Source organism: Salmo salar, chromosome 01 (genome assembly GCF_965601325.2).
Source record: "Salmo salar chromosome 01, fSalSal1, whole genome shotgun sequence".
Taxonomy (NCBI): Eukaryota; Metazoa; Chordata; class Actinopteri; order Salmoniformes; family Salmonidae; genus Salmo; species Salmo salar.
The window spans coordinates 170680795-170692200 of NC_138291.1; the positions used below are offsets into that span (position 1 = coordinate 170680795).

At 43.0% G+C, this 11406-nt stretch overlaps 2 protein-coding genes across 8 annotated transcripts in view; one reads left to right on the plus strand and one right to left on the minus strand.

Moving 5' to 3' along the window:
• Nucleotides 1-1829, plus strand: part of ndor1 (NADPH dependent diflavin oxidoreductase 1) — a 10410-nt gene extending 8581 nt beyond the window's left edge. For 3 of the 4 annotated variants that reach the window (XM_014142274.3, XM_014142292.3, XM_014142283.3), the window contains exons 13-15: nt 912-1030; nt 1120-1214; nt 1431-1827. In XM_014142274.3, coding sequence (XP_013997749.1) covers nt 912-1030; nt 1120-1214; nt 1431-1575 — 359 coding nt within the window. In that variant the 3' untranslated portion in view covers nt 1576-1827. Of the gene's footprint in view, nt 1-911; nt 1031-1119; nt 1215-1430 lie in introns of all 4 variants that reach the window. The other variant, NM_001140119.1, reaches the window with a different exon arrangement.
• Nucleotides 1830-2145: 316 nt separating this feature from the next.
• ntmt1 (N-terminal Xaa-Pro-Lys N-methyltransferase 1) lies at nt 2146-6755 on the minus strand. Of its 4 annotated transcripts, none has more exons than XM_014142498.3 (5): nt 6672-6755; nt 4593-4733; nt 3897-4060; nt 3403-3655; nt 2146-3166 (listed from the first exon to the last, which is right to left on the minus strand). In XM_014142498.3, exons 2-5 carry the CDS (start codon nt 4675-4677, stop codon nt 2910-2912), a joined length of 759 nt encoding a protein of 252 aa, XP_013997973.1. In that variant the 5' UTR covers nt 4678-4733; nt 6672-6755; the 3' UTR covers nt 2146-2909. The 4 variants fall into 4 exon arrangements, with proteins under 4 accessions (XP_013997973.1, XP_013997965.1, XP_013997958.1 ...); XM_014142490.3 differs by having other exon boundaries at nt 6591-6735; XM_014142483.3 differs by having other exon boundaries at nt 6601-6717.
• Nucleotides 6756-11406: the final 4651 nt, after the last annotated feature.

The window sequence follows — 11406 nt, forward strand, 5'->3', positions numbered from 1 at the left end:
CCCTTGACTTATTCCACATTTTGTTGTTATAGCCTGAATTCAAAATGTATTAAATATATTTTTTTTCCCTTGCCCATCTACACACAATACACCCCATAATGACAAAGTAAAAATATATATTTTAGGATTCTTTGCAAATGTATTAAATGAAATACAGATATCTCATTTACATAAGTATTCACACCAGAGTCAATACTTTGTAGAAGCACCTTTGGCAGCAATTACATCTGTGAGTGTTTCTGGGAAAGTCTCTAAGAGCTTTCCACACCTGGATTGTGTAACATTTACCCATTTATTATTTTCAAATTTCTTCAAGCTCTGCCAAATTGGTTGTTGATCATTGCTTGACAACCATTTTCAGGTCTTGCCATAGATTTAAGTCAAAATGGTAACTCAGGAACATTCACGGTCTTCTTTGTAAGCAACTCGTGTAGATTTGCCCTTGTGTTATAGGTTATTGTCCCACTGAAATGTGGATTAATCTCCCAGTGTCTGGTGGAAAGCAGACTGAACAAGGTTTTCCTCTAGGATTTTGTCTGTGGTTAGCTCCATATAGTTTATTTTTTATCCTCAATGCGAGGGGGCAGCACCTTGAGCCTGCAACGTCACTTCCTGGAGCAGCTCAAACTACGCATGTTGTCTCCATGAGATGCAGTCTTAGCAAGCTAAAAAACGATTTCCTGGGCTTCAAATGCGCTGTTGACTCTTCACATAGGAGTGAATGGTGTCATGTCATCAATGGTCTTGTCAATTATTTTTAGTCATAGCTTTCTCCCCACTCTCGTCAATAATTTCCTGTATGAGTCAGTCAATTTGTGTTCTACCTAGTAACAACCTTGTTTCTATACTTGTTCCCTTCTGTTTGTATACCGGTTAGCAAATTTAATCCTGTTTCTCCTCTTGTATATCAGCCAATGTGCTGTTTTTTGGCTGCCGGTCCCAGTCTAAGGATTTCTACTGCAGCTCAGACTGGGAGGAGATGGAGAAAGCAGGGCAGCTGACACTCTTCACAGCTTTCTCCAGGGATCAGGTAGGTAGACCAGGCTCCACACACACACACACACACACACACACACACTTCACTCTAATGGATGGGTAAGTTTCTGTGTGATTTTGCAGGAAGACAAGATTTATGTGCAACAGCGTGTGCAGGAGCAAGCTGAGCTGCTATGGGACCTGATCGCCAATAAGAACGGCTACTTTTACATCGCAGGGTGAGTATACTTTAACGTGCTGAAATGTGTGCTACATTGATAAAATGGTGCTTGGTAAATGTGTGGGCATCTCACCCTGGTCGTGTTCAGTAGACACAACATGGAATGAAATACAGAGCAGAATGTTTTCCCAATCAAAATGCGCATGGTGTGCCCTAATAAACACAACCCCAGATTGGTCTTTACTGATGCATGTCTTCTATCATTCGTATCCAGCAACGCCAAACAGATGCCGACGGCAGTGTGTGACGCCCTGAAGGAGGGCTTTCAGAGCCAAGGGGGCATGTCCTCTGCCGAGGCGGACGAGATGCTGGTCGCCATGGAGAGGGCAGGCCGATTCCAGAGCGAGACCTGGTCCTGATCACATGGCTACAGAGTGGTGCTATTCAAACCAGCAAGCTTTATCAGTTTGACATATTGTTTGGGCAGTATACTGCTCCAAGTGCTTTCATTTGACAATCAGTGGTGACTTCATTGCAGAGGAATTCAAAATCAACGCCATACCACTTCTGTACCAAGGTTTAGGTATCAGCTTAGAAAATAGGTGTCAAATATTATACTACTGTACTACTACAAGCAGCACTGCATAGTGCTATTAAATGTTTCCAAAGTGCATTTGACTAAGTCTGACATTCATTACTTTGACTGCCATGCACTTAATGAAAAACAATGTGTACATACTATCTGTAATATTGCGGCTGATAAATATCAGATACAGAAAAAATGTTTGAGTTGAGACACTGAAGGTCCTAACATTTAAGTTGTCCCAGATATAGGGTTCCTTTAGTGGAACAATTGGGATACAATATATACATTGATCTGACCATTGTCTATCTTGATGTAAATAAAGGTATCAAAACATACCTTTGTAGAAACTACTAGACCAAAGATTCATCACAACCAGTAACCTAAACCACAAAACAATGACAGATTTCCTGAAAAGTTGTTTAATTTGACATTCAAACGCTCATGGGAAACATATACAGTACTTACATTTCATCAGCATTTGCCACATCTTACAAACAGTCCAATCTATGTATTCTTGGTACTGTGAATAAATGACAAACAAGGATGTATGGCAGTGATGGGAAACTGTTCCTGATTTGTTGCTCTATCAAATCAATATCTAATTCCGACTTGGGAAAACAGATGTGACCAGATACTCTGAGCATTCAGTGACATGAATGAATTGTGCGTTAGGCAAAAGTGAGAACCTGGGTCATTTACAATAAGGTACGTGAACTTGTCCAAGTACGTTTTTGTGTAGTTTCCATTGCAAAACAGTGTGTGCCATATGGAACATGACCCTGAAAAGAATTGCTCATCTCTGTCCTATAGGAACTCAAGTGCTGTAACTCATGTCCTCCACAGTATCACAACTAAAATAATTGACTCAGTGGTGTTTGCATTTCTGAGCCTTACATGATCTGCCCCCATACAGTACATCCATAATTCACAATTATCCTTTAGTAAATTACACTGACAATTCATAAAACCTCTACCTGATGTATTCACACAGAGTGGGTCATAAATGCGCCATTAGACAAACGCGCCTACACACTAAGCTGGACTGTCCAACTTTCAGTAGACAGGAGGCTTGTCATGAAGGTCCCATGTCTTGAGCATGTGCAGCAGCATTTTGACATTGGCACCCATCCTCCACACCGCTACTCCCATCTGTCTCCATCTCTGTCCCTATCGGAGGGCCAGCTGGTGGACCTGGTAGATCTCGTCAGGAAAGTTCATCTGTTGCTCTTCACAGACGATAGTGAGGCCTGCCCGTGTCACCAGGCTCTTCACCAGAGCCAGTTCCCGACACACGCTGCTGTCGACGTCGTCGGGGATCACGCCCTCGTAGGCCACGTTGTCCTTGATGACAATTAGACCCTCAGGGCGGAGGCCGCCGCGGCAACGGCGCAGGAACTCCACCAGGTGGTCGTCAGTCAGGTGGCCTGAGGTGAGGGGAAGGAGGGAAGGGCGGCTAGCTCTAGCTTAACAGTTTGGTTTTGTTGCATAATGTTGTACACATTTGCAGCTGAAAGCTGAATTGCAATATGACTGCATAAAATAAATACAGAAACTACTGTATTACAAAGCTAATCAAAATAAAAAATGACTAAGTTTGACATAGAGCTGTCTGACAGTATGTCAGTTAACTCTGAAAAATGTTAGAATTGTGAGGACTCACCAATGACCCACTGGATCCAGATGACGTCGTAGCGTCTGTCCTGTGGGATAAAGTCCTGCAGGCCGAGGCAGAAGTAGTTCTCCACCCGTTTGCTCTCGTCGCCCAGGTAGACCTTAGCCTGGTCCAGGAACTCCTGAGTCACATCCACCAAGTCCACAGTGTTGAAGAGGGGCAGCAGCAGTCGCTTGGTGATGCGCCCTATTCCGGCGCCACAGTCCAGGGCGCAGCCATTGCCTGTCTTCCCTTCACCCTGCTTTTAGTGCCAGGAGGGAGCGGTTAGAGTGGGTTTCTTGACGTCAGCACCAGATAACTGCATAAGAGGTAAGCCAATGCTCTATACTTGGCCCATCATTTTTCTGTAACGTTTTAAGTCATGTTTCCCCCCCCCATTAAGTTTCATTATGTGTGCAAACAAAGTATGCATGCAAATAAATAGCCTAAAATGATGCGCTTTAAGTGTGTTTCTACAGAGAAGTTTGGAAACTGTTTCTTACGCCAAGGAATTTCTGCAGGAACTTCTTGGAGCCGTCAATGTCAATGTTAGAGATCTTGCCGTAGCCTCCTAGCATGCCATCCACGGTGGGCTCCACTTCTCTCCAGTAGTTTTCAGCCTTGGAGTAGAAAACGGTCTCATTCTGCACACCGTCACCCATCCTATCTGAAGAACCCAAGGGGCTGAGGTAAGTAGGACTGCCCACATATGCATCATTATAAACTGGGTGGTTTGAGCCCTGAATGCTGAAGGCCGTGGTATATCAGACCGTACACCACGGGTATAAAAAAAACATTTTTACATTGGTAACCAGTTTATAATACCAATAAGGCACCTCTGGTGTTTCTGGTATATTGCCAATATACCACGGCTAAGGGCTGTATCCAGGCACTCCCATGTTGCGTCGTGCATAAGAACAACCCTTAGCAGAGGTATATAGGCCATATACCACACCCCCTCGGGCCTTATTGGTTCATTATAACGTTGACTATAAAGCTAAAGTCACACAGAGTGAAAGAATAACAAAGCAACTAGTAGGTCTGACCCACGACTTTGGAGAAGGTTATTTAGTTATTTCTCCTTATTGCGAGCAATGCAGGGAACATGCCTCATCGAGGTTGACTTCTAGCTAACTTAGCTAGTTAGTAAGTTTCTAGCTATCTGAGCATCAGATTTTCTGCCTTAGTAGGGCCTGCACCTTGTGTTACGTTGGTTGAAGCACTGCCTACTCCCCTCCCAGGCTTCTTCACTCCTCTCCGAGACGTCGACTTGATGTTATTCATGATGGTATGATTAGCTGACTTCTTGTATTCTCTCCAGCATGTGTCCCCGGGAAACCCTAGGAGACATGTTTAACCTTACTCCCAAGTCCTAGTGATGACGTGAGAGGTTTGCATTTATCCTCACCTGTCACACACACACACACACACACACACAGAGTAGCCAAATGTGGCCCTACTTGGCCCCAGTTCAGCTGTCAGCGCTCATCTTGTGACCAGGGTCAATGTGGGGCATGGCAGTGAATGAACCAAGTACACTACATAGCCAAAAGTATGTGGACACCTGCTCATGAAACATCTCATTACAAAATCATGGGCATTAATATGGTGTTGGTCCCCCGTTTGCTGCTATAACAGCCTCCATTCTTCTGGGAAGGCTTTCCACTAGATGTTGGAACATTGCTGCAGGGACTTCCATTCAGGCACAACAGCATTAGTGCGGTCGGGCACTGATGTTGGGCGATTAGGCCTGGCTCACAGTCAGCATTCCAATTCATCCCAAAGGTGTTCGATGGGGTTGAGGTCAGTTCTTTGTGCACAAATCATTGTCGTGCTGAAACTGTAAAGGACCTTCCCCAAACTGTTTCCACAAAGTTGGAAGCACAGAATAGTCTAGAATGTCATAGTATGCTGTAGCATTAATAATTACATTCACTGGAACAAAGGGGCCAAGCCCGAACCACGAAAAACATCCGCAGACCATTATTCCTCCTCCACCAAACTTTACAGTTGGCACTATGCATTATGGCAGGTAGCATTCTCCTGGCATTGGCCAAACACAGATTAATCTATCGGACTGCCAGATGGCAAAGCGTGATTCATCACTCCAGAGACCACGTTTCCACTGCTTCAGAGTCCAATGGCAGCGAGCTTTACACCCCTCCAGCCAACACTTGACATTGTGCATAGTTATCTTAGGCTTGTGTGCGGCTGCTCGGCCATGGAAACCCAGATTCTGACAAACAGTTATTGTGCTTCTCGACCATGACTGCCCAACCCTCTTCCTGGAGATCTGCTGTCTTGTAGGTGTTCAGTCCAACCCTAATTTAACACACCTGATTCTACTAATTAGCTGCTCAACAAGACCTTAACTAACTTAATTAAATTAGGGTTGGGCAGCCCTGTCCTAGACGTTTCCACTTCACAATAACAGCACTTACAGTTGACCAGGCAGCTCTAGCAGGGCAGAAATTTGACGAACTGACTTGTTGGAAAGATAGCATCCTATGACGGTGCCATGTTGAAAGTCGGGCCATTCTACTGCCAATGTTTGTCTATGGAGATTCCATCGCGGTGTGCTCGATTTTATACACCCTTTAGTAACGGGTGTGACTGATAAATCCATTCATTTGAAGGGGTGTCCACATACTTTTTGCCAAGTAGTGTAGCTCGCTGGTCTAGCTAGGAGGGCGAACCTCCGCAGATCAGGGTCTATGATCAAGCCAACCGTAACAAAATATACAAGGCAGACATGACTAGTGACATGCACCAATATTGAAGAAAGCTTACTGGTTTGAAAGCAAATCTAACTAGTAACCAATGTGCACGTTGACAATGAACATGGGGGTCAGGTAGCCAGAAACTGCTACGTTAGCTAGCTGGTAGCTAGCTTGTTTGTTGAAGTGCAATGCCAATGGTTTTCTAGTTTAGCTATCTGGGAGGTTAGCAAGCAAAGTGGTTATGACAGCAAGGCACTTTACTTTAAGGATCTATTTTTAGAAGCAGACAGTTGTCGAGGACTGATAATCACTGACTTAGCCATCAATGATGAAAAGTAGGTAGCACGTTGTAGCTTTAGCTAGCTACCGGTAGGTAGCATGTTGAATCAGTGAGTTGACAAGGCTGTAAAGTTGAATGCGCCCAACATCTGACCCAAATCAAAGCTAATCTTTACAAACTGGGATGGGGCAATTTACCTTCACGTACGTCTCAGTCCTAAATCCCCAAACACCTCGATCATGTCACAAATCAAGTGCCAACGTGCTTTTTCTGCTTACCGAAAGCATCCCTGTACACCACACTGCCAAACGCTTTGCAGTTCACGTAATTTCCTTATTTGGCTTGCGCTTGTGGCATGAGATAGTTCACTGTCTCCACCCAGTGGTTTATCGCAGAATTACAGATAGGATATGTGTTGGGCTACAGTATGTGTGTGCATCAGCAGAGATCATAATTCATGAGAATTTGGTTGTGTCGTGTAGAAGCTGGGTTTGTCTGGCATGTCTCGCCTTACCCTTCTCTTCCTAGTCTCTCCATTACCCTCTCTTATGATCACCTCTCCCTATATCAGTCATTGCCTCAATATCTTCTTTCTACTATAACTTTTTACTTCTCTTCTGCTTCTATTCCACCTCTTTCTCTTTCTCTTTCTGTCTCCTGCTATTCTCACCCTTTTCTCCACCCATTCCCTCTGGTCCATTTCTCTGTTGTCTCCACCACCCCTCTCCACTTTATATCAGCCCCCCTTCTCTCTCTCGGTTTCTCTCTCTCTCTCTCGCTCGCTTTCTCTCTTTACCTTGCTCTTTCTCTCTTTCTCTCTCTCTCACTTGCTTTCTTTCTCTGCCTCTCAATTCAATTCAAAGGGCTTTATTGGCATGGGAAATGTTTACATTGCTCAAGCAAGTGAAATAAAAAATCAGAAATGATATCTCGCTTCCTCTCTCTCTCTATCCCTTTCTCTCTCTGAATTTCCTCTGTCTTGGTCTCTCACTCTCCTCACTCTCTCAGACTCTCACCCTGCCCCTCTCAATTGAATTTAAATTCAAAGGGGCTTTATTTGCATGAAATCTGTTTATTGCCAATTTTAACTGCACACTTGTTGTTTGTGAACATTGATTTTGTAATGTGATATGTTTCCCTCCCAACACGCTTTCCATAAATTTCTATAGCAGACCGTCATGCCAAATTGAGTCAAAACTTTTTTGAAATCAACAAAGCATGAGAAGAAGACTTTGCTTTTGTTTTGTTTGTTTGTCAATGGGTGTGCAGGGTGTGTACATGGTCTGTCGTACATCTATTCATCTATCCATCTATCCTCTCTCTCTCTCTGTCCTCCTCACCAGCTGTTGGCGGTGCTCACTGATGACTCAGTGCAACGCTTGCCTGTCAGGAAGTTGGACAGCCCCAAGTCAGTCGATATCTAATCTGATCTGCTCTCTCTGTCTCTGCCTGACACTCTCCCTGCTCATTAGAATTACAAAGCAGCAGCAGGGAAATGGAGAGGAAATCAACACTTTTATCAGATAGTCCTTAGTCAGCAACGCCAGCCTGAGAATCTCTTCCCTACCTTCCTCTCGCCACGCTTTTCTCTACCTCCACCATCTCTCCGTCTGCTCTCTCGACAGACGTCCTCTTCAAATACTTGTCCTTTCTTGTGTCCTTCTGTGTCTCCTGTTGTCTCGCGGTGTCTGTCTTCGACTTGATTGTTTGCATCTTCCACGTCATTTTATAGGTGGATGCTAGTATATTTCTGTACTGTACGTCCTGAATTAAATTGAAATTATGTGACTTATTGAAGTTGTGTGACGAAGATTTAGGTCTGGGCAGATCAACATGCTAACAACTCAATCTCAATGTGAAATTCTGTGATCCCTTCCTATCATTGCCTCCTTCTCAACAGTACTGGAAGAGAAGGTCCAAGGTCCCACCTCTCTTTCTATGCATTTTGAGAAGGAGGTGAAGAGAGATGATGCAAGCAATCGAGGAAAGATGAATTGAAAAAGAGTACTTTAACAAGGAACTTCTCCAAGGTCACCATCGTTAGAATGCTGGTAGTGGGATTGGGAGGTGACAGACGGAGAGAAGGGGGTTGGGTAGGGGGTAGGTGATGTCTAAGCTGGTGCTCACTAGGGGTTGAGGTCAGTCGGCGACACTCATCATCCTAATCACATCCGGACCTTCGCCTCATCCCCCCACCATCCACATAAGCACAAGGTCACAGCCTTGCCGGGCCATCATCTACATACCGTACATGCTTACAAACGCACACTCGCTTACACGGGAAACACTTACATACGAATCCGTCATGTAACACGACAGATGCATACCAACATGCCAAGACTGCTAAGCCCCTGTCCCACACCTTGCTGAGTTCATGTGTTTGATGTTAAGGTAGATTTTTTGCTATTGGGTAGATCTCATCAAGAGCTTTCTATTACTACAGAATACACATTTTTCTCCAAGTGTCATATGCCCCATTGTGACTCAGTCAACCCTCGAATTGAGGATTGGAATCCAAAATTGAAGTATTTTGTTTTTGTTGATAAATAAATCAACAATAATTAGGTATACATCACAGTATTTCTAGTGGCACACTCATTTCAAATCCATTCTTTGTCTGTAGTATACTCCGTAGTTAGCCACATTTTAGGCTCAGACTGTATTTAAATATTACAACAGGCAAAATAAATTCCAACCCTAGAGTATTACCAATATCATGGAGCCAAATTTACATGAGAAATATACTAGACTCCCATATATTACACGAGAAGTATATCTGAAATATAAACCAAAGTGCTGCCTTATGGTTTACGTGACTATCAGTGCAGTGTGAAATACTTGTGAAGTGCAGAGGCCTCATCAATATAGGTGACACTTATTTGTGTCTCCTCCATATAAAAATCTCATTACACTGAGCTTTGACAGATCTACAGTCTCGTTGCTTGAGATCTGGAAGACGTTCAATTAGAGGGAAACAGGAAAACTCGGAGCCAATCAAACTTAATGGCAAAGCAGTCTGTCTGCCAATAAAGGGCCTGTTCGGGAGGGTGAAACGTTACAAAACGTTCAGAAAGAAATGCATATGAACAGATAGGATTGACTGACATTGTATCAGATCTATTACAGTGCTTTCTGCAACATTCTCAATATTTCAACTCTGAATACAGCCCAGGTTAGTATGGCAACCCAACAATAATGTTCTCTTAATGTTGTAATAAGGCCATGACCTAATACTGAGATATGAATATTTTAGAAATGTTTTGCCAACATTGTGGTTGTAGAACATAACTGTGGTCTTCCTAGGTGTCATTTATTGTACAATGTTGTGGGACTGTCATTTAAATGTTTTCTGAAGGCATTTCGGTAACTCCAAGAAGACGATCTAAACTGGTTAAATCCAAAATCTACAATATTTTCTGCTGTTCAACGGTAATTTGATTATTGAAGAATATAACTTATTAGAGTTTAGTACAACTGTCTTATCCTATCATAATCCAGTATCTAAGTCTGTTCTAGTCCATTGTTTATGTCTTGTAGCTGGGCTAAATTCATAAATCTTACTGATGTCTGTCGGTCAAAGTCCAACACCCTAGCTGCTACTCCAAGAGGTCTGCATTACCTGGGACTGTTTTCATGAAGCGCCTCGGAGTAGGAGTGCTGGTCTAGGATCAGTTTAGCGTTTTAGATTATAATTAATAAGATTATATGGACAGCAGGGACCTTATCCTAGGTCAGCACTCCTATTCTGAGACGCTTTATGAATACAGGCCTAGGTCTATCAGACGAGGATGTCCCAACCACCGACTAGCCCTAAATCTGGTTGGTCCCTCTGAAGGGTTATGCTGTGTTCCTGTTACTGTGGAGGGGACTGCTTCTAGCAACACCTAACACACATGAACTGAAGTGAGCTACACAGAAATGTTGCTGCACCTCTTTGAATTGAGAGCTTGATGTGGAATGTCTTTTCTTCATTTTGTAGCATTTCGAAATAATAAAAACAAACGCAATTCCATTCAGTATCAGAATTCTTAGTTCAGTATCATCACACAAGGATACCTGTATGTTCTATGTGAAGAGATAATATCAATTAAATTAAATGTAATGTAATGGAATCTGCATCAATTCACTAGCTGATGCCGCAGTGAAGACCTCATTGAGATTCTACCATAGCTCTTTTAAAAAAACAGCACTGTCCAGGCTTGAAAGGGTCTATGTGATTATGACACATTTGACTTTGTGACAAGGAAGAGGGTGAATTGTAAACAACAACAAAAAAAGAAGAGGGATATGGATGGAACTTTTGAGAGAAGAAAATGACATAAAGTAGATCAGAGAATACTACAGGCTTATATCTTTAATAGATAATAACAACCTATCTGCTTTCTTCCAGGCTACCGCTAGATGGCAATGTTGTGCTTCATGCAGTTGGTATTCTCGGTCCATGCATCCCTGGTGTCTACCAGAGCTTAATCTACAGTTAGTGCACTGAATGTTGAATTTGGGACATTTCAAACATTGGAGGCTTGTGGGAGGAGCTATAGGAGGACGGGCTCATTGTACTGGCTGGAATGGAGTTAATGGAACGGTATCAACCACATCAAACATATGGAAACGACATGTTTGACTCCGTTCCAGCTTCCATTCCAACCATTACGATTAGCCCTTCCTCCTATAACTCCTCCCACCAGCCTCCACTGATTGTAAAGTAGTAAAACTGTCTTCTCCCACTGAAAAAGATGAACTGAACCATTTATTGTGTACATCTAAAAGTCACTTTAGTGTCTGTAGCCTATTGAATATAGACCTATGCTTACATGTGTCAAATAGGTTTTAAGACCCCAAAACCTATTTCCTAAATATATTGATTTGCATGCTTTTGGTAGGCTACATTAAACATTCCCCTCTTGTCCCACTGAAGAATGAAAAAGTCTACGAACACCCAATTAAAATAAGTTGTGAGGCGATCACTTTCAGTTTTCAACCTTCACATTTTTACAAGATTTTCAATCCACC